Source organism: Monodelphis domestica, chromosome 2 (assembly GCF_027887165.1).
Source record: "Monodelphis domestica isolate mMonDom1 chromosome 2, mMonDom1.pri, whole genome shotgun sequence".
Lineage (NCBI taxonomy): Eukaryota > Metazoa > Chordata > Mammalia > Didelphimorphia > Didelphidae > Monodelphis > Monodelphis domestica.
Genome location: NC_077228.1, coordinates 206,110,229 through 206,134,298, shown reverse-complemented (window position 1 = coordinate 206,134,298; position 24,070 = coordinate 206,110,229). Strand labels below are relative to the sequence as shown.

The following is a 24,070-nucleotide window of genomic DNA, read 5'->3' as shown; positions in this document are numbered from 1 at the left end:
GTCATTTAAATTTACAGAGATGCAATATCGTTCCTTATTATGCCTATCATCTAGCCCCACCTTTTCTTGTTTTGATCTCTCTTCTGGTTCTTCCCTGGTTTCTCCACAAAGGTCATTTACTTTTGTTCCCTTCCATCCCCATTGCAGACTTGCAAGAAATATGGAGGTGACAAGGGGAAATGAGATGCCAACATTGTTTTTTTGACCTTTACATTCAGATTCTAGAAAATCCTTTAGGGAATGTCTGCATGAGAGATTGGGAGGGTGAGAGGGATGGAGGAATGAATGCTAAATAGAGTCAATGAATAGAAAAATTCATTCTCCCCACCCCAATCTGATAGTGTCCACAATTCCTACTGGAGAGTGCAGGAAGTCACAGGAATGGGCAATAAAAATCTTATATCTGTAAGGGGATTAGAGATTGTCCTTGGCACAAGTCCATATAGGGTGGAAGGTGATGATGTGTGACCTTAGCCATGTCACTTCTCTTTGGGACTCAAGTTCCTTTTCTCTATAATGAATGGGTTGGCCTCAGTGCCCTCAAAGGTCCTTTTCAGCTATAAGTCTGTATGTATGAGACTTAAAAAGAGAAACCATTTATTGAGGAAAGGTGGGTGAAACCAGAAAGGGAATGTATGTGATAACTAGAGAAAAGGGGGTGCCAATCAGGAGTGGCAGCCAGGATTAGCTATGGGAATTCCTTTTGAATGTTAAGAAATATAGGAGTTGTAGTTTAACAGAGAAGAGAGAAAAATAGAGATGGAGAGACAGAAAGCTAAAGAAAGGCAGCAATAATGGAGGTAGCAGTGCAGGGGCACAAAATGGGTCAATAAAGAACATTTTGGATAACATCATCAAGAGGTACAGGAAGTTGAAATCTACCTCTGTCTTACAGGATTCTGATCAGCTTCCCATTGCTGCCCGTCTTCTCACCCCATTCACACCCCACCTCTCAAACATGGTGGGATGCAGCTCCTGATTAGCTCTGCACCTTCCCTTTAATGAGCCCTCTGGGCAAATCACTATAGCTGTTTGCATCTCGTGCACAAGGATTTCAAAATATTGCACATAAGCACATTGGCCATCTCCTGACTTCCTCCCCTCTGGGCAGTCTGAACCTTGTTCCATTGACAGAATAGGGCATTGGGAGAGATGGAGAGACCTTCAGGAGGATGGGTACCTGCTGATTAGGCAATGGCCAGAGCCAGGAGCCAGCTCAGCGGTACCATCTGAATAGAAAAAAACACAGAGCTATCAGAAAGAAAGGAGTTCATAGCTGGGCGGGGACTGAGACTACAGAGGATCAGGTGGAAAGAAGGAAGGAAATAAGAAAGGAAGGATGAAAGGAAGGAAGGAAAGAAAGAAGGAAGGAAAGAAGGAAGGAAGGAGGGAGGGAAGTGAGAAAAGGAGATGGCAAGGAAGGAAGGAAGGAAATAAAAAAGGAAGGAAGGAAGAAAGGAAAGAAAGAAGGAAAGAAGGAAGGAGGGAGGGAAGTGAGAAAAGGAGATGGTAAGGAAGGGAGGAGGGAGGAATGAAAGAAAGAAATGAATGATGATAAAAAAATGAATGAAAGAAATGAAAGAAAAGAGGGAGAGAGGGAAGGAAAGGAAAGAGGGAGGGAGGAAGGGAGGGAGAGAGGAAGGAAGGATAGAGATAGAAGTGAAATGGAGAAAAAGCAGAAGAGAAAGGCTTATAGAAAAAAGAAAGAAGGAAAAGGAGAAAGAAACCAAGGGAGACGGAGACAGAAATGATGAGATGAAAGAACTATAGGGAGACAGATATTTAGGACACCTAGGCCTAGCTCCCAAAACTGCTCTGCCTCCTAGACATAGAGGATATAGGGGGCAGGGCAGGGCAAGCAGGGCACTGATAAGTTAAAACTGAAGATCACAGAGGCAAAGCTAACTCCCCTCTCCCTCCAGAAACTTCAGGGTTCCTCTGTATGGAAGTGCTTTGGAAAACCAGGCAAAATCCTGTTGTGACAAATACAACATTTTTTCCTCCCATTCCCTAAACATTAGGGCTGCGATGGGGACTTCAATTTTTTCCCCATATTGACCTGGTCTTAAAAGAAAGGTTTCAGGAATGAAGCTAAACCAACCTTCCATACTTAACTACTTCCATACTTAGCAACGCACACCACTCAGTAGACAGGAGTCTTCCCCCATACCAAGTCCTTTCCCCCTCCACCACCCCAATTCTTATCCTCTCTAAAGGGCAGCTATATTGAGTCTGATAAAGACTTTCCTGATGGGCCCTGCCGATGTTTCAAAGCAGGTCTGCTCACACTCAATTAGTTCCAGTAAGGTAAGCCTGTGGTGAATAAACTATAGATTTGAATATGATCTTCCTGGATTTCTTCCCCTTTGGTACTCTTAAAAAATGTTCCTTCCATCTTAGAATCAATACTGTGTATGGGTTCCAAGGCAGAAAAGGGGTAAGGACTAGGCAGTTGGGATTAAGTGACTTGCCCAGGGTCACACATCTAGGAAGTGTCTGAGACCAATCTGAACCCAGGAATCCTCTATCTCTAGGCCTGGCTCTTAATCCACTGAGTTACCTAGCTGCATCCTCCCTTTGGTACTCTTTGATCCAGCCTCTTAGAGACTATTCTTCATACACAATTCTCCATCTCCAATCTTCATGACCTTCTACTGGCCATCCCCCATGCTTGGAATGTTCTCTCTCATATATTTGTTTCTTGAAGTCTTTCTCTTCCTTTAAGATGAAGTTCAGACCTTCTTCTACATGAAAGCCTTTCCTTATCCCTCCAACTGAGAATGTCCTCCCTCCCAAACAACTTTGTAGATATTATGAATATTATATTATATGAGAATATATATTACATGCCATACATATGCTATAATTATACAAGTATATTTACATATATTTATTGACTTTATATTTATGCTGAAGGTATTTTAATATGTTTTTGCCCCAGTAATCTCATTGTGACTAGAGACTGTTTCATTCTTGGAACTTGTATTCTCATCATCTAGCACTATATAGCACAATACAAAGTAGATGTAAATAAACACTTGCTGACGCTCTCCCAAATACCTTGGTGTCATATCACAGGTAACAACTGAGAACTTCAGGCATTGAATGCCAAAGTGACTTATAGTCAAACTACCGTATTGTCCATACCAACTTGGGAAGGACCAGACTGAAATGATGAAATGTTCAAATACTTTTTATTTAGAATATTTTTCTATGGTTACATGATTCATGATCCCTCTCCCCACCAGTTTTCTCCTCCCCACTCCCAAAGCAAACAAGCAGTTCCATTGGGTTATACATGTATCATTGTTCAAAACCTATTTCCATGTTATTCATATTTGCAGTAGAATGATTCTTTAACATCAAAATCCTAATCACATCCCTATCATACTATGTGGTTGATCATATATTTTTCTAATGTATTTCTGGTTCCACAGTTCTGAATATTTTTAAAAATTAATTCCATTTTATCAATTTTTGGCACACAGAGTAGCTTAAAGCAACACTTGCCAAAAGTGTCACTAGGGCAGTGAAGAATCAATTGAAAGTGGCCCCTTTCCTACCTGCTATGAAAGTTATAAGAGAGCATTTGGTGAATTATGTCATGCAGTCCCACTTCGATTTTGTTTACAAGTGCAATTTATTAGTGTTCACCCTTTTCTTCATAGGAAAGCTTGAGCCTGCCCCATGTTGTCATGGGTAAGGTAACATTGGTAAGATCAAAATAGTTGAACCTCCTTCTATCCCAAACTCTAAGGTGGGAGATAGGTTTGGTTTAAACATGCAAAAATTTAAAAAATCAGGTAAGCTAAAAGCTTCCCAGAGTATCAGAAAACTTCCAATTAGACCAGCTTTTGTCTTCAAACTCAAGGTTGCCCTAACCCACATAAGTATTTATGTCTTACTTTGAACAATGGACAAGGCAAACAAGATACTTGGTAAACTGGGTGGGGACAGAAGCAACATGGAGGCCAAGAAAGGTTCTAATCCATCTCTTTCTTATTCTTTGCTTGAATTTTCTACAAGACTTACCCAAGTCTTGTCCTTTTTCAGAATCTTAGTGGTTCTTCTGTGAGATTTTTTAAAATTCATTTTTATATTTTAAAAAGTTTATTTATTTCATTTTTTCAAAACTCTTCCCTTCCATTTTAGAATCAATACTGTGTATTGGTTCCAAGGCAGAAGAGCTAGGCAATGGGGGTTAAGTGATTTTCCCAGGGTCACATAATTAGAAGGTCAGATTTGTGTTTGAGGTCAGATTTGTGTTTGAGGTCAGATTTGAACTTGGGACCTCCCATCTCCAGACCTGACTATCCACTGAACCACGTAGCTGTCCTCTTCTGTGAGATTTTTTAAAAACCATTTAATCAGAAACAATGTGGAGAGTCATAAGTAAAGCAGGAAAGGTCCACCATTCATAAGTTGGCCCCCAAACACCCTCAGCAAGGTTTCCTTTACTACTTCAGGCTTCCAACCCTAAGAAAATGGGCCAAAACCAATCTTGCATAAGGTTCAACTCCCTCACAACTGGATACTCAGGAAATGTTATAGATCAGACTAGTAAGTCTGTAAGTAAGTAAGGACTGTTTTGAATTAGTCTTGGAACTTTGGGAAGTCATCTCTACATGATGTGGTTCTGTCAATCTGAGTAATAAGGTGGACCATTCAATTGATTTTCATACGTTTGATTGTTCCTGCCCAAATTTGGGATTTTCTTTGCAATAACCCTAGAGTAGTTTGCCCTTTTCTTCTCCAGTTCATTTTATCAAAGAGGAAACTGAGGCCTACAAGGTGAATGACTTGCCCAGGCCACATAGCTAGTAAGTGTCTGGGGACAAATTTGAACTCAGGAAGATGAGTCTTCCTAAGCCCACTCTATTCACTATACTACCTGGATGTCTTAGGAGGGCAGTAGGGCAGGACCAAGGCACAATTCTTAGACTCCACACAGTGCCCAGAAATTCCAAGTTAGACTTTTATGTGCTCCCTGTGGGCAAGGACGATGTCAACAGTGCCCTATTCCACACATGGCATATGGTCAGAGTGAGCAATCAGAGATGGCCATGAGCACTTGGCAGTATTTAACCACAGTAAAGTGGGAAGGCAATGACTGTGAGAGAGGAGAAGGGGGACAGGTTAATGTCCTATATTCAAATTGCCTCTCATTCATCCTCCCCCAATAGGGAGTATGTTTCAGGTCTTAGAGATCTGATCAAAGCTTGCAGAGAGTAGATGCTAATTCTAGCTCCACATTATTCCTCTTAGCTATCTTCTGTTTCTTTTCCTAGTTATAGGAAAGGCTGGAGGGTACAATGGGTTCAGGAAAGGGAGTTAGAGGGCTAGGTAAGTGACTTTTAACCATGACAAAAAAGTAGTTCGTGGTGGGGATACCCCAGCTCTATCTCCAGGTTCTGTGGGCACAGTGAATATATTTTTCACCATTCTTTGGTGATCAAATTGAACTACTGGTTACTCTAGAAACCATTTCAACCACTACTACTCTTGGGGCTAAGAATTGTCTCATGAATTGGCCAGAGTGTCCTTCTTTCCCTTCATTGACAAGCTTATCATCTCATTAAGGACAAACTGGGTCCTCTGCATATATATGTCCTACAGTTAACATAACTGGATCTGATTAATTTAAACAATTCAGTTGACTGAAGACAGGGAAATGGATCCAATGACCTCCCAAGGTCCCTTCCCAATTCAATGATTCCATAAGTCTATGGTAGGTGCTAATTTGCAGAGGAAGTGTGGAGTAGTGGGTAGATCAGTGTGATTTTGAGTCAGTAAATTTGAGTTCAAATCTTGCCTCTCATTCTCATCTGGCAAAGAGAAAGGGGCACTATAGTTTCCCCTTTCTTGACATGAGTAATTTTCCCTTAAATTAAGCCTTCTTTTCAATGTTAAGCAGAAAGCCATGTCTAACCCCTATATTTTGCCTTCCTTTACCTCAGTTTGTATGCAAGGATGAACAAAACAGAGTACACTCTGTCTTGGACCCTTGAGGCCAACAACAGAATAGCAAATTAGAATCTCCTTTCCTTCCCCTGAAGCACTGTCCCCAACTGTCCCCAAGGCCAGTGGCTGACTAGTTGTAAATGCAGCATGATTATATATGCCTTTCTGTATTCCATAAGTATCAGTGGAAGATAGTCCCTATTTAGAAGCCCACTTGGCCCAGAGAAACATACTTCTCCATGTACCAGCTATATTTTCTCTCCTTTGCTTTTTAACAATGCATGGAATAAAGCTTTTTACTTGATTGTATTTTAAATGATAAATAATGGGTTTTCTTTGCCACACAATATTTCATGCCTGTGTGACCCTGGGCATGTCAACTTCTTTCTCTGTAAAATTGGAATACTAATAGCATCTACCTCACAGATGCTGTGAAGATCAAATGAAAAGAGGGACATAAAATGCTTTGTAAACCTTACAGCACTAGGCAAATGTGAACTTACATAATACACTATGGTTTTGATGCCATTACTCTAAAATTACATGACTTTATAATTTTGTGACCTATCTGGACTGTGCCAGATGGACAGATGAGCTCAAAAATCCAGCCTGTCCCAGTGGTGCTCTCCATGGTTCTGGAATATGCCATGAGAAAAGAGGATGGGGACTCCCCACAGAAAACCAGTCTTAGTGTCACCGGGCAGCCAGACTGACCATCCATCTGTCAATGTCCTTCTCTGCTCCCCACTCTCTCCATCTGTCTCTCCCAGTGCCCATTGGTCTGAGTAGGTCCAGGAAGGAAGAAAAATGGCACTTGATCAGAGGCTTCTGCAGAGGGTGATTGATCAGCACACCATAAAGTCAGATTTGGATTGAGGGAGGGTGGCAGTGGTGGGGGCAAGGTAAGGAAGAGGGAGTAGGGAATATAAATCACAGGGGAATGAATGCCATTTATCACTACCTCCAAGGACAGATGACACCTTCAGCAGTAAGCTATAGAACAGACCTCTTTAGGGAGCAGAACAAATGAGTTAATGAAGCCTGACCAACCATTCCTTCTGTCATGGGTCACCAGGGCCATTCCTGTTAGGAAGCCCCCATTTCCTAGAGGGACTCTTTGCTTCCAGTTCCTTTTCATACATGCCTGCCACACTAATCTTCTTCCAGAGCCATTCTTGTCATGCCTCTCCTTGACTCAAGAACCCCAGCAGCTCCCTGTGACTTGATTATCTAGTCCAAATTCCTCACATATCAGCTGAGCTCCTGATGATTTTCTAGATCCATCTCTTCCTTTTGAAGCCACTTGTCCAATCATGGACCTCTGCTTGTCCAGTTTTATGTGCACAACTTAGTAGGTCATGCCTCCAGATTTTTGCCTATATTATTCCATCTTCCCTGGCCTGGTGAAATGAATTACCAATAACTTAGTTTTTCTGAGCCCACTTTTCTCATCTGTAAAAAAGGTAATGATACTCATACTATTGATCTCACAAGATTCTTGGAAGGATCGAATATAAATTATATGAGGAAATCTTCTGAGATCATTTCCATGCCTATTCTAAGAACTCCCTTATTCTATCCCTATATAGGACTCATCTCTTTGATTAAAAGGAAGGGGTTTTGTATTTATTGACGGGCACTTGGAACTAATTGTTATGAAAGTAAAAGCCCCTTATAGAGATTACCTTCAGAGTATAATCTCCATTATGTCTAAGCTGTTTCAGGTACATATCTTCTTCTTTTCCCTTCCCACCTTGTCTTCCCCTCCCCCGTCAGACTGAGGTCAAATTCTGGGCCTTCTTTCTTCTGTCTCTCTCTCATTATGATGGGGCCAGTACCCATTGTGTAGACATACAACAAAATTTTATTAAATAATTAGCTAGAGCTTAAGCAAATGGCTCAAGATGCAGGGTGCAGGGGAGACTTATTTGTCGCCATTTCTTTATGCCTCTACTGGTCCCCCACCCTCCTTCTTTCTGTCTATAGATGGGGCATCTCTATATTTCTTCTCTCTGATACAAAACCCCACTGCCCACTGTTGGTCATCCTTGTTTGGGGTTGGGCAATCAAAATTAAGCTCTTCTGTGTGACCTTGGGTAAGTCACTTTAATTTGGAAATCGGTACCATTTTGAACATAGTTTTCATAGAATGGAAAAGGAAAGTATTCACTAGGCACTTATTTTGTACCAAATAGGGTAACAAATGCAGGGCATAGAAATAGAAAAATGAGATAATTCTTGATCTTGAGGAGATCATACTATAATTAGGGGAAACAACACATCAAAGCGGGTTCAGTTTCATGGCAGGTAGAAAGGCCAAGTATAACTTTAGGGTCCAGCAGGAGAAGTAGTTTTATGGTAAGGTCCCATGGACTTTGGTTAGCAATGACAAGGCAGGCAGTTTTTGGTCAATGAGTGTTGGGAAGGGAGTAATGGTCGTAAGGGTGAGAATGAAGTGGGACAGCTTTGGGTTACCCTTGGTGATTTAGTGAAGGAAGAAGTCAGCATCCAGATTGGGGTTGGGTTGGGGAAGTGAAAGGTTTCTCTAAGGCCTGTTCCTGTTAGTTGTTAGGATGGGGTACTGAATGAGTATGGGCAAAAAGAAAACATGAACTTAGAGAATTATAAGGACTTATGAAATTGAATTGGTACATTAAATAACAAGGAATAATACTGGAGTTCTTGAGGACATGGAGGGACATGATGAAAATGACACAGAAGGAAGACTTTTCTAGCAGATCTGTATGGGCAACCAGGTGGCACAGTGGATAGAGTGTCAGAATCTTCTTGAGTTCGAATATGGCCTCAGACACTTATTGGTTGTGTAGCTATGGGCAAGTCACTTAACCTAATTTGACTCAGTTTCCTCACCTGTAAAATAAGCTGAAGAAGCAAATGGCAAACAATGCTAAGAAATCTCCAGTGGGATCACATAGAGTCACATAAGACTGAAATGACTGAACAAGTGTATGAAAAGGAACTAGAAGCAGGGCATCTCCTTAGGAAATGGAAGCTTGATGGAAAAGGTTTTTATGTTACTACTTCTCCAACTCTTATGCATGCTGGTTAGAAAGCACTTGGGAAAAAGGGAAGAAGATGAACTTTGGGGGTACTCACCAGTGATGTTGTTGACTAAGGAGAGGCTCTCACAGTACTGATCCTGGAGCGAAGCTGAGACTGGTGTGAGCCACAGAAGAAGGATCTGTAAGAGTCATGGGAAGAAAGAAACAGTTAGGACACTCCACTGTTCTCAGGGATCCCACTCTGGACAAGATTAGGACCTCATTGGATTTAAAACTAGAAGGAACATCAGAGGTCATCTAGTCCAACACTTCCATTTTATAGATGAGGAAACATTTTAGGAGAAGTGATTTACCCAAGTTCACACAGACAGTAGGCAGCAGAACTGGGATTTGAACCTAGTCTTCTGATTCCAAAATCAGGACTCCCTCCACTATAGGACACATTTAAGGTCTATGTACCCAAGCCAAAATGTCACACCTTATCGAGTGGGAAAAGTTAGCTATCCTCCCTCCATTGGAGAAAGCTCCGCCCCCCCCCCCAAAGTCTAGCAGCTACTTGGGCATGAAATTCCCATGAATGGTAAGGAAAGTAAATATCCTGCAATGAGAAGAAAGCACAGCCCTAGACTTCCCTTTCCTTTTGGTCCTATAGCACCTCTAATGGACATATTTGGTTCTTCCAAAAACTGACAACTACGTGTTAACTTAAGGCTCGGCTTGAGATAGAGCTTCTGTTGTTGTTCAGTCATTTCTGTTGTGTTTGATTCTTCATGACCCCATTTGGGGTTTTCTTGGCAAAGATACTGGAGTGGTTTGTCATTTCCTTGTCTAGATCCTTTGACAGATGAAGAATTGAGGCAAACAGGATTAAGTGACTTAAGACATTGCTAGTAAACATCTGAGGCCAGCTTTGAATTTATGAAGAGGAGTCTTCCCGAATACAGGTCATGGGCTCTATCCATTGCACCTTCTAGCTGCTCTGGGAAGGAACAGAGAAAGCCAAACTTGCTGAGAAAGGAAGTTTAGAGATCTTGTGGAGTGTGGAGTGAAAAGGAATTATTTCTAGTTAGAGGGACTGGATTCAAATCCTGAATCTGATAATAATAATAGTAATAACCAGTCTTTACAAAATACTTTAAAGTTTATAAGACCCATTTTGTATATTTTCTCAATTGATTCTCATGGTGATTCTATGAAGCAGGTACTATTATCATCTCCATTTTTACAAATGAGGAAACTGAGACAAACAGATATTAAGTAGCTTGTCTAGGTCACACAGCTAGTAAGTATTTGAGGCAGGATTTTAATTCAGGCCTTTCTGATTCCAAGTCTGGCATTGTATTCTACCACCTCCCAGAGCTATTTTATTAATATCATTATTTATCACCCCCATCCCAAGATTATTCAGATAAGATAATGTTTGTGATGTATTTAGCTCAGTGTCTGGCACAAAGTAGGTACTTAATAAATATTTGTTTCCTTTCCTTTCTATTTACTGTATCATCTAGCTGCACCAAAACCTTCCCTGTTTCTTTTCCTTTTCCTCTTTTTTTCCCTTCAGTATTTTTTGTTCTTCCATCAAAACCTGGCTTCTGTTCTGATAGGGGGTGCTGGGGTGGGGCAGGATGCTACTGCCAAATGGGGAGAGCTAGAACACAGAGATTTTTCTTGTGGGTGGGAAGGGATATGGAACAGTGGAAAGAGCCCTGGACTTGGAGGCAGAAAGCCTTAACGAATCCAGGTGTGACATGGGGCAGATAATTTCACCTCTGAGCCCTAGTTTTCTGATCTGTAAAATGGAGTTCATATCCATACTGTCTGCTTCAGTGTGCTGAGAGAAAGGTGCTTTGTAGCTTGTAGTCTCTGTCTATAAATGTGAACTATTCCTAGCAGGAATAACTAGGAATATTTTCTCTCCATTTCTCTTCTGAGACTTAAGACTAAATCATGATGCTAAAACACCCATTAAATCCCACTTTTCAGAGGAATCATGTTTATTAAATTGAATTTCAGACCCAATCTCATCTAAGTCAAAAGACCAAAGTAATTTCTTCATTCTGACTCTGCTATTAATTAGCTGTGAAATTGGGCAAAGTTTATCTCCTCTCTGGGCCTTAGTTTCTTATTCCAAAATGAGGCCATATGGCCTTTGGAGTTCTTTCCTCTTCTGACTTTCTATAGCTTTTCACCATTTGCACCTAGGCTCATTTACCTTCCTTGTTCTAAGGATCCCTCTCAGCTCTGGACTCACATATGTGCACACTGTGTTAATATCTAGAAATAGATAGCTAACAAGTCCAATTTGCTTATTTTACAAATGAGGAAACTGAGGCCCAGGAAATTCACTGACTTCCCAAGGCCATCTAGCAAATAAATATCAAGGGCTGGGTTTGAAACTATATTTGTCTTCTATCAGGACCAGCAATGATCTTTCTACAGCTAGAATTTTTTTTGTTTGTTTTTATCTCTCTGGATATAACCACGTCTCCTCTCATTATGCTCACATTTCCTTCTCCCCACTCATTTTCAGGGGGAGGGATTTTGACAGCCTTACCCTGTGTTTTCATGTCTGAAATTCTGTCACTTTACAGCACTGGCTTCCCCCCTTCCCAACTATATCCTCTCTCAAAGCAGATCCACTGGGGAAAGGAAGTCTTTCCCTAAAGAGTCAGTCCCCCTGGGATTCCCTCCTTGAAGAGCACAGCAGCTCCACCCAACCAGGCAGGCAGAACTGAATTCCTTCTGCTAATATTAGAGACTCATTACAGCTCAGCCCTGCCCCTTCTCAGCTGCAGTGCCACTGCTCAAAGTCTCTCTCTTTAATTTGGCACTTCCCTGTGTGCTCACACATGCCCACCCTGCTCATTGGTGATAAATAGTGTTGGGGAGCTGGGTCTGTGCTGCCTGCCTGCCAGGAAATAGTTGTGCCATCCAGCTCCTAGAGATCCCCTCACTACCCTGGCTGTTGCTGAGTCCCTGGGGTAAATAAAGGGCATGGAGAAGCCCTAGCTTGTTGCACCATGTTAGGGGGAGATGTGTCCATCAAGGATGCTGAGATAGCTGTGTGGGTCAGGTCAGGGGACATTATGAATTCTAGGAACAATACCAGAATGAAATACCTAGCCATCCTCAATTTAATTTCAATTAAGTTCAACAAGCAAGCAAACCTGTATTAAGTGTCTACTGTGTGCCAGACATTATGTTGGGTGATGGGGATACAGACACAAATGAAACAGTTTTGCCCTCAAGGAGTTGACATTTTAGCCAAAAGGTAACATTGTGTCTGGCACAGTGGATAGAGCCAAGTCCCAGAGTTAGAAAAACCTGAGTACAATTCTGGCCTCAGACACTAACTGTAAGTCACTCTACTCTGTTGACCTCAGTTTCCTCATCTGTAAAACAAACTGGAAAAGAAATGGCAAACTACTCCAGCATCCCTGCCAAGAAAACCCCAAATGGGGTCACAACGAGTTAGACACAATTGAAAATGACTAAACAACAACCATTATGTATAAATGTGTATATATCTATATCTATATATAAAATCTCTATTTATCTCCTGTTGAGATATATGTATATAAATATAGATATAGATATATACATATATCTCAACAGGAGATAAATATCGACCTTCTGAAGAGCTCACCCCCATTGAGTGATAATGGTCTGGATAAAGGCTCAATATTGAAAGGATTTACCATTTTGGTGTGATATGGAAATCTTCTGGATAGTTCCTTAATCCTACTCCCAGGTGTGAACACCATCTGCACACAGGTGGATCCTGAGCTGAGATGCTCCTTAGGGGAGAACAAGGAAAGCCAATGGCTTAGCCCCACTAGGACTGGAATAAAATCTTTTTGTAACATAGATATATAGGTAGCTGGATGACATGGTGGAGGGAGTATTGGGTCTGGAGACAGGAAGACTTGAGTTTAATCAGACATATCTTACTGGTGCGATTTCTGGGTTAGTCACTTAACCTTTGCAGCCTTGATTTCCTCAACTATAATATGGGAATGAAAGCAACAGCTAGCTACCTTGCAGCATTGTTGCGAGAATCAAATGAGATAATTTTGTAAAGTGCTTAGCAGTGGCTGGGACATAGAAGGTACTGTATGAATGCCTTTTTAAATGTAAAAACTGCACTCAGAGTAATTTGTTGTGGGGATCACTAGCAGCTGGGGGAGATTAGGGATGATTTTGTATACTGGTGCTTTAGCTGCATCCAGGGATGCTAAGAAGTAGAGGAGAGGGATCTGTGCATAGCAGGCAGGAGGGACAGCCCATTCAAAGTCATGGAAGGGGGAAATGTAAAATCGGTGTGAGGAAAGCTACAAAGGCAATCTGATTGGATTGTAAAGTGAATGAAAGGAAAGTGTGTGTCTGGAATGGCAGGCTGAAGCTTTGAATGCCAACTGAGGAGTTTTTATTTTATCTTATTCAAGAGGGAGCCTTTAGAGCTTTTTGTACAAGGGAGCTCTGTGATCTGACCTGAACTCTAGAAATATCACTTTGGCTTCTGGGTGGAGGATGAAGCAGAGAGATGAATTAAGGAGCTGTTAAAATGGTCCAGGTGAGAGGTGATGAGCCCATGAACTAGGGTGGTGACCCTGTCATTGGGGAGATGAGAATGGATTTAAGAGATGCTAATGGGTATGGGGTGTGAGAGCTGCTGTGAAGGATGCAATAGCCAGATTGGGCAGTTGATTGGATATGGGAGTTGAGGGAGAATGAAGAGTCAGGAATGACTCTGGAGTCACAAACCAGGGTGATTGGAAGGATGCTGGTGTTCTCAACACAAAATAGGAAGGTTGGGAAGAGAGATAGCTCTTAGGAAAAAGGTAATAAATTCTGTTTTAAAGTTGTTAAGTTTGCCTTTGGGACATCCAGTTGGAACTGTCAACAGGCAGTTGGGGGTATGGGATTAGAGCTCAAGAGAGAGATTAGAATAGTTATTTAGATCTGGGAGTAATATGGGTAGATATGATAACTAAACTTGTAGAAACTAATGAGATCAGCAGAGGATATGTAAAGAGAAAAAAGAGGACACTGATAACACTGTTGGTGGAACTGTGAACTAATCCAGCCACTTTGAAAAGCAATTGGGAATTATGCCCAAAGAGTTATAAACCCGTGTATACCTTTTGATCAAGCAAAACCACTATTAGGTCTGTTATCTAAAGTGAAAAAGGGGGAAAGGGAAAAGAACCTATATATGTTCCAAAATATTTATAGTAGCTCTTTTTTGTGGTGGCAAAGAATTAGACATTGAGGTGATGGCCATCCATCAAGGAATGGCTGAACAATTTATGGTGTATGAATGTAATGGAAAACTACTGTGCTGTAATAAATGATGAGTAGATTGACTTTAGGGAAAAAAAACAGCTATGTAAAGACTTGTAAGAAATGAAGAACAAAACGAGCAGAACCAAGACAACATTGTATACAGCAACAGTAATACTATTTGAAAGATAACTGAATGTCCACCTTCTGTATGAGGAAAGCTACAAAGGCAATCTGATTGGATTGTAAAGTGTATGAAAGACATGTGTCTGGAATGGTAGGTTGAAGCTTTGAATGCCAACTGAGGAGTTTTTATTTTATCTTATTCAAGAGGGAGCCATGGGAGCTTTTTGTTCAAGGGAGCTCTGTGATCTGACCTGAACTCTAGAAATATCACTTTGGCCTCTGGGTGGAGGATGAAGCAGAGAGATGAATTAAGGAGCTGTTAAAATGATCCAAGTGAGTCATGATTGGGGATGTAGACTCTAAATGATCACCCTAGTGCAAATATTAATAATATGGAAATAGGTCTGGATCAATGACACTTGTAAAACCCAGTGGAATTGCACACCAGCTATGGAAGGGGGATTGGGGAGAGGGGAGGGAAAGAACATGAATCTTGCAACCATGAAAAAAATATTCTAAATTAATTAAATAAATACACTTTTAAAAAATGGTCCAGGTAATAGGTGATGAGCCCATGAACTAGGGTGAGAGAAGGATAAATAGAAGCATGGGTGATATAGTTTTACATACATATACATAAATATATGTATACATATAAACATATTTTATATACACAATATAATATATATAATTATATATGTATATAATTATATATATTTTTAATATATTTTGTATGGTCTCTCTGTCTCCCTATTTCTTTCTCTCTTCTCTGCCTTTCTTCTCTACCTGTCTCTCTCCCCCTCCCTCTCTCCCTTCTTCTCTGTCTCTCTCACTCTATCTCTTTCTCTCTCCTCTCTCTTGTTCTTTCCCTCTCTCCCTCTCTTTTTCTCTCTCTCCCATGTCTCTCTGTCTCTCTCTGTCTTTGTCTCGATTTCTCTCCTCCCTCTCTCCTTCCCTCCTTTTCTCCCCCTCCCCATACGTGTGTGCATATATCTTTGTTAAATGGTAACCTTCTCTAGTGCAGGATGGGGAGAGAAGGAGGGAGATAGTTTGGAACTTAAAATGTAGCAAAAAAATAAAATGATTTTTTTTAAATAGAAAGAAAAGAAAAAGGCCTGAGCAGAGCCCTGGGATACCCGAACGTTTGGGGGGCAGAGTAGGGATGATGAACTTGTAAAGAAGACTGAAAAGAAAGTCCCTACTAGGTGTAATGCACCATGCATGGGAAACATTAATCTAGAGCTCCTTTTACCTTAAATTTCCACTTTTAATTTTTGTTCCTCTCTCAAGAAAAGTAATAAAAATGGTCAAATGGTTTCTTGTTGGTTTAATTGGCTGGTCAAATGTTCTGACTAGACTTTGTACCTTCTAATTCTATTACTGAAACAGGATCTGAAGAAATCGTTCTAAGGCACTTCATACATACTGTACTGAGGCAACCTCAGCTATGGAACCAGTAACTTGTGGTCTGAATATTTAAGTAAAGAACCAGGAAAAGGGGCTGGAGTAACTTCTTCCCAAGGAGGAAACAGAATTAGAAAAAAACAATGCAGAGACATTTGATCCTGGGAGGAGTCTATGATAAATGAAGGAGAAAGCATTTATTAAGTGCTAAGCACTGAAAATACAAAAAGAAAAGCCAGCACATTCCCTACTTTCCAGGAGACAGGGAGGATATTTCATAAGTAACATTGGCAATTTCAATTTTTTGTCCTTTTAAAAAAAATCCCACCTTATTTGTCTTGGTAACAACTCTAAGACAGAAAAGCAGTAAGTGAAAGGGCAATTGGGGTTAAGGGACTTGCCCAGGGTCACATAGCTAGGATGTGTGTGAGGTCAAATTTGAACCCAGGACTTCCCATGTCCAGGCCTGACTATCCACTGAGCTCTAACTTTTTATGATGTATCATAGATCCTACATCTAGAGAGGGAAGTGATCTCAAAAGCCCAACTGATTTATTTTACAAATGAGGAAATTGAGGTCTATGGAAGTTAAGTGACTTGCTCAAGATAGTAACAGGTAGGATTTGAACTCAAGTCCTCTGATATCCGAGTTAATGCTTTTTCTATACCACCATATTATTTTTTACATCTCTTTGGACAGACTCAGACCTCCTCTCATTATACTCACATTCTCTGTTCTCTACTCATTTTCAAGAACCAGAAAATAAGATTGTTTTATCCTTTGTTTTCATGGCCTTAGATACAGGATGGCATCTTTTGGTTTGGGGGCAGCTAGTAACACAGTGGATAGAGTTTGGGGTATAGAGGCAGGAAGACTTGAGTTCAAATCCAGTCTCAGATATTTACCAGCTGTATGGCTCTGAACAAGTCACTTAACTTTTTTTCAACCTCAGTGTCCTCATCTGTAAAATGGGATTAATCATTGCAACTATTTTGCAGGGTTGTTGTGAAGATTGAATGAGATAATAGAGTATTTAGCACTGTGCTGGGCACATAGTAGGTCCTACATAAATGTCAGCTACTGCCATTATTATTATTAATCATTAATAGTTATGATTATTATGATTATTACTACTGTTATTATTATGAACTTGACAATACTCATAAAACACTTGAACCATTCACCTGTTGTTTTATTCCCACACAAGGACCAGTTCACCTCTTTTTTTGATCATCCCTATGCACTATATATTAAGGCAGACCCATAAGATTCTCTTGTCCTAAGGAATTTCTAAAATTTTGTTGTTGTTGTTGCTTAGTCATTTTTCAGTTGTGTCTGACACTTTGTGACCCCATTTGGGGTTTTCTTGACAAAGATCCTGGAGTGGTTCACCATTTCCTTCTCCAGCTCATTTTACAGATGAGTAACTGAGGCAAGCAGAGTTAAGTGACTTGCCTAGAGTCACATAGCTATTAAGTTTCTGAGGCTCAATTTGAACTCAGGAAGATGAATCTTCTTGACTCCAGGCCCCAAATTCTATCCACTGTACGATTATTTTATTAACAAGAAATTAAAAATCACGGCCTCTCTGGTTTTCCTCCCTAGGAAATAACTCTACTATTGATTCTCATTTAATAAATGAAAAATGGAGGCAGAAAAAGATTCATTCTTTGACTTCTGAGCAAAGAGAAGGATCTTTCTCAGAGTCTGCCTCCCTAATATCAAGTACCTATTCTCAACCTCCCATCACCTACCACACATTAAAAAATGGTAGATACCTTCAGGGAAGCCATAGCAAATAGGATATCCAGATATAATGAAGACTTCCAGGACTTTGTACAAATTCTTATCCTTTTTCCAGAGCCAGGACTAGGGTTAACTAAGACAAACAGGGGGCCAACTTGAGTGTAACACTTGCCAGGTACAATCAAGGATAACTTTTAATATTCATTTTTATAAAGGCACATTTTTATGGTCAGAAAAATTCACAGTCTGTAATCAATGAAATGACACATGATAAAAATGAAGGACAGAATAGACAGCCTCTTAGAGGAAGAAGGGAAGGTTTCCATTTTGAAATGGTATCACCTGCACACAATTTTTTTGGGGGATCCTCTTATCCTTTTTTCAAACTTCTAAGGATAGAACCAAACCATGAGTAAACCAGATGGAGTCTAGGGCTAGACATTTGTAGGCTGTCTAGATGCCATGATTCCAGAGGTTTTCAGGGTGACACATACTCCAAGAGACCAGTACCACTACCTGGCATCTCACCTGTGTAAAATAAAGCCTTTTCAGTCTCTTGGGCAGGTGGCACTGTGGATAGAGTATTGGGCTTGGATTCAGGAAAACTCCTCTTCCTGAGTTCAATTCTAGCCTCAGACACTTCCTAGTTGCGTGACCCCAGGCATGTCACTTCACCCTATTTGCCTCAGTTTCCTCAACTATAAAACGAGTTGGAGAAGGACATGGCAAACCACTCCAGGATCTTTGCCAAGAAAACGCAGAGTGGGGTGACAAAGAATCAGATGGGATTAAGTAGACAAAACAACAACAAAATGGTGCCTACCACACACCAATGAGATAATGTAGGGAAAGTGCTTTACACACTTAGAGCTATATAAAGAAATGCCAGCTGTTGACATCCATTATTTTGCTTGGTGCTCACAACCATCGTGCACTATAAGTAGTTAAAAGCTTATGCCCATTTTATAGATGAGGAAATCAAGGAACAGAGTAGGGGGCTGATGTCTCCAGAGACAAATAGCTGGTCAGGTGGCAGGGCTGGGACTGGAACTTGGGTCTTAGTTCTCCAAGCCCCTTCCTCCTAAGATACTATGGTGCCTTTAGGTTCCACGGTTCATGGGGCACCTACTGTGTACAGAACATACTGAGTCAAGGGATACAGAAGGAACTGAGGACAGGTCCCTGCACTTTAAAAGGTGAAAGATAGAGGCAGCCAGACCAGACCTAAAGATGAGAGGCCCTGGGTTCAAATTTAACCTCAGACACTTCCCCACACAAGTCACTTAACCTCATTTGCTTTACTTTTGCCTGTCTTAACAGTCTTTAGACAGAAAATAATAAAATTTAAAAATCTAGAAGAGAATAAAGCAAAGGTCAGCATCAACTAGCAAGAGGAGTACCGGAATGGAGACCCAAAAGACTAGGTTTCGAATCCCAGCTCTGTTGTGTGTAGCCTAGGTGACTGCGGGCAAATTAATTGACCTCTCTGGGTCTCGGGTTCCCCAGCTGTGAAATGAAGGCAGGTTAGACCAGATGCTATCTAAGCTCTCTTTGAGCCTGAAATCCTGAGATCCTCTGAAGGATGCCATTGGGTGGGGCGGGGGTGGGGGAGGGGGAGGGGTGGGGGTTGGGAAGCCCTGAGCTGAGACCACCAACCCGCCAGGCTTTCACGGTCTGCAGCTGCCTGAGCTCTGCACCTGCCACTTTCCCCTCAGGCTGTCCCTTAAGCACAGCAAACAAGCTTGGAGCTCGAGATTCCCAACGTGACTTTGGCAGAAAGGTTAATCACTCCCGAAAAATGCTTATTAGACACCATAAATAACCGCGTTGCCAAAGCATGATTTGGTCTTTAAGGCACAGAAAAGAAATTTTGTTGGATGGGCTGATTTGATAATTAACCTTTCAGGGCTGGTCTGAAAGGGCAGAGTGAGGGGGAGGGCAGGGAGAGAACACCTAGGGCTGCCCAGCCCCTCCCCCCAAAGGTTAATTAGAACCAAGGGGAGAGGAGGAGGGGCCGGGGCTAAGGGCCAGGCTGGCTCAGCTCCATTTCTAGCTCTCGCCTCTTTTTCTGTTGTTGTCCTCTCCTTCTAGTGACTTGCTTTGCTTTGGGGTTCTGAGAGACTCCAGATCACCAGTCAGGGCAATCCACCTTGATCATGACAAATAGAGGGCAGATACGAGGCAGCACAGTGGATAGAGAACCTGGGTTCAAATGTGCCCTTGGACATTTCCCAGTTTGAGACCTAGGCAAGTCACTTAGCCCCTATTGCCTAGTTATTGCTACTCTTCTGTCTTAGAATTAATATGCTTCCTAGATGTATGACCCTAGGCAAGTCACTTAACCCCCTTTGCCCAGTCCTTGCCATCTTTTGTCTTAGAATTAATATACTTTCTGGTTGTGTGACCCTAAGCAAGTCACTTAACCCCTATTGCCTAGACCTTGCCACTCTTCTGTCGTAGAATTAATACAAAACAGAAAATAAGAGTTTAAGAAATAGAGGGCAGAATTGTCTCCCCTTCATTATTTATTGTCATTCAATGTGAATTTACTCAGTTTTCTCTCCTGTAAAAATATGTAACATGATAGCATCTATCTCACAGGGTTGTTATGAGGAACTGATGAGATAATCTTTGTACCTGGCACATAGTAGATGCTACATAAATGTCAGTAATGATGATGATGATGATGATGATGTCAGAAACTAGCAAATCACATTTCCCTCTCTGGGTCTCAACTTCCTCCTTTATATAATGGGAATAACTCTTACAAAAATGAATAATATGGAAATATGTTTTGTGTGGTAATACATGTATAACCCAAGTCAAATTGCTTGTCATCTCTCAGATGGGGGAATGGAGGAAGGGAGACATTTTGGATCATATCACTTTGGAAAATTTATGTGGAAATTTGTTATTATGAGAGAAAGGACCAAACATATGGCATGGGAAACATTCAGAAGCCCCTAGTCAATTGAGTTTCCCCTTTCCTAGTTGATGAATTAAGGAAACCAAGGGATAAGTAAGAGAGACAATGAGTTACAAAGGAAGTACAAAACAAATGTCCATTTTCCCTTTAAAATGTATGGAGAAGTTCTTTAGTCAAGGTTGGTGGAAATACAGAGCATCTAGCTATTGGCTCTGATGGCCCTTTGAAAAGCATTTCTAGAGGACAGCTCTGGAGGTATGGCCATTGGCAGCAAAGAAGAGAGCCAGCCAAGGAAGACACTTGAGAGGGAATCAGTCCTCACCTGGTCAGAATGGGGAAGAGGAGGGAGTCTAGAAGAAGGATTTCTCTGAAACAGCTACCTGTACCGGAGGAGATTGTATACATCGTAGTCAAAGCAGGAGTCTGATCTAAGGAGCAGGAGAAGATCTAAGGCTCATGAGCTCTAATGCTACGAGTGTAGATGTCCAGACTTGTAGAATCTAGGAGTAGTAATGCCCCCTGGAGACTCAACCTGCCAGTGTGATTTGGAGGAGAGAAGGAGAATCACATAAGAAAATTTCCAAAATTTAAATAATTTTAAGAGAAAGAGAGACAGACAGACAGACAGAGAGACAGAGACAGACACAGAGAGAGAGAGACAGAGACAGACAGAGACAGAGAGACACAGAGATTGACTGACGTCCAGATCTGAGGATGAACAAGAGGCAGATTAGACACTTTCTTCAGGTCCCACAAATTCTCTCAAGCTTCAGAAATGAAGCATTATTCACCAGATATGGAAGCAATTCTAGCTAAGTCCAAATGGCGAAGGCAGGAGAATCTTCAGAAGGCGAAATCCTTATGAAAGAGTATCTGAAAATTCTAATCCTTTAAAGCACTTTATCCCCTACCAGCCTCCACATATCTGGCATAGTCTCTCAAAAATCCCCAGGCTTGTGCCTAGCATCTACTAAGGAACTATCCTTCCAGTGCACAGAACCAGCCAACACATCCATCTCCACGTGGCCGACATTAACTCTGCCCAAGCATGTGAAGGTGGTAGGGTTTGGGTGAGGACTGAAAACATGCTTTCTTTCTTTCACCTGGGGCCTGGAACTAGTTTCCCAATGTTGCAGAGACTCAGTCCATAGCACCATCCCTGCCCTTCTCCTACTATTCAAAAAAGCACCAGACACTGATTTGGCCCAACTGGAGAAGGAAAGGATGAGAGCAAAAGGAATCAAAGGGAAGCAGGGAAAAAACATCAGAGAATTTAGTTCATGAGCAATAGTAATGTTCAAGGTGATAACTTCTAAATATGAAACAAAAAGGCGCACATTTTCATTTGAACTCAATAGTTCTGATGACATGGTTCAAGCTGATCTGGCTATTTATACCTTTAAACAAATAGTAGTCAGGCTGCATCAGGCATGAAAAAGAGAAAGGGACTGAAACCCACCTGGAGTTAGTCTTGTCCTCCCACAGGCAGCTATTCAGGGCAGGGACCCAAGCCAGACAACCCTAAATCCTCCAATCCTCCAGGCTGATTTGACACTCAACATCAAGGACACAAATGTAAGGGAAACTTGAAGCAGAAATGGAAAGAAAAGTGGAAGATCCAGTGTGAAGCATTGTTGATACTCCCAAATCTACCACAGGGGAATCAGCATATTTTGTGATATGGAGTTTCAGAATAGAAAAATGGGGGGGGGGGGAAGGAGAGTGAGGAAGTAGAGGACACATAGGTGTAACCTAACCAAGTCCTTGGTGAACAACAACAAAACAATTCCCATAGTCTCTTAGCAAGAAGAGAGGCTACTAAAGAATGGGAAAAGAGGCAGAAAGGGAGGAAGGAAATGAATTCATGAAGAATGAAATGGAGGGAATCTCAATCCAACAGAAAAGTGTGTCCTGTTGAAGAGTATTCCTATGGTAAGCTCTTTGTAGGGGAAGAGGTTAGGCTTATGACTGAAGAAGGTAGCACTGAAATCGGGGGGAATTTGATGCTTTGGTTGAGCCCTCTTAATTTTAGTGTCCTCCTTCTTCTGATTATTTCCAATGTAACCTGTACATTTCTTTGGAGATTTTTTCTAAGAACTTTGTTCTTTTTATTAATTCTTTTTCCTTTCAGGTTCTATGGAAATTTTGTTCTCTGATTCATGATTGATATATATGTGTGTGTGTGTGTCTATATATAATAACCTTATTTACTACACATAGTTTATACATAGTTGTTTGCATATTATCTCCTCCATTAGACTGTGAGCTCCTTGAGAATTGGGGCTTTCTTTGAGTCTCCAGTGGTTAGTGCAGACCTGGCACTTAGTAGGCACTTAATAAATGTTTACTGACTGGCTGACCACATTATTTATGTACCTCCATGCATAACATCTTGACCCAGAAGAAAGAAATGTGTGAATTAGTAGGGACTTTTGTCACCTAGAATGGATGTGGAACATGATGCCAAGATGAGATGGCAAGGCCATCAGGAAAAAAGAATAATCATGTGGACTATAGGGAGTAGAACTGGTCCCATGATTTGAGGCAGTATAAGTATTACTAAGTGGTATTGTTTCTAATCATTGTTACACCCCTTACAAATTGTTACTTTTTTTAAAAAAAGGCACATTGGAGGAAAAGGATGATAGGATAAGATCCACAAAGGAAATAGCAGAGAAATTAGTTCTAGGAGGGAGCTCAGTCGGGTAGCTCACAGGGAAGGAAGGAATCAAGGAAGATTTAATTCTATGAGGAACCCAGAGTGATTAATTAAGAAACAAATAAGAGTATAGACCACGAATCAGAGAATAAAATTTCTGAATAGCTTGAAAGGGAAAAGAATTAATAAAGAGAACAAAGTTCTTAGAAAAAGGCTCCAAAAAATAAAACTAGAGGCAGCTAGTGGATAGAATACCAGACCTGGAATGAGAGGACCTGAGTTCAAAATGTGACCTCAGATATTTCCTAGCTCTGACCATTGACAAGTCACTTAGCCCTGTTTGCCTAGCCCTTGCCTCTCTGTCTTAGAATTCTAACTAGGACTGAAAGCAAGGGTTTATAGAAGAAGAAGAAGAAGAAGAAGAAGAAGAAGAAGAAGAAGAAGAAGAAGAAGAAGAAGAAGAAGAAGAAGAAGAAGAAGAAGAAGAAGAAGAAGAAGAAGAAGAAGAAGAAGAAGAAGAAGAAGAAGAAGAAGAAGAAGAAGAAGAAGAAGAAGAAGAAGAAGAAGAAGAAGAAGAAGAAGAAGAAGAAGAAGAAGAAGAAGGAGAAGAAGAAGAAGAAGAAGAAGGAGAAGAAGAAGAAGAAGAAGGAGGAGGAGGAGGAGAAGAAGAAGGAGAAGGAGAAGGAGAAGGAGAAGAAGAAGAAGGAGGAGGAGAAGAAGAAGGAGAAGGAGAAGGAGAAGGAGAAGGAGAAGGAGAAGGAGAAGGAGAAGGAGAAGGAGAAGGAGAAGGAGAAGGAGAAGGAGAAGGAGAAGGAGAAGGAGAAGGAGAAGGAGAAGGAGAAGGAGGAGGAGGAAACATAAGAACCTGGAGGGGAGAAGAAGGAAGTTTTGACTTATCCACTTAACTAAGAGAGGAATGGAAAGGAACAAAGGAAGGGGGG

At 41.1% G+C, this 24,070-nt stretch overlaps 1 protein-coding gene across 1 annotated transcript in view; it reads right to left on the bottom strand.

The window, feature by feature from the left end:
• Positions 1–24,070, bottom strand: part of CRHR1 (corticotropin releasing hormone receptor 1) — a 131,154-nt gene that overhangs the window by 66,973 nt on the left and 40,111 nt on the right. The window contains exon 2 of the mRNA XM_007482503.3: positions 9,079–9,163. Within this exon, the coding sequence (XP_007482565.1) occupies positions 9,079–9,163 (85 nt within the window). The remainder of the gene's footprint in view (positions 1–9,078; positions 9,164–24,070) is intronic.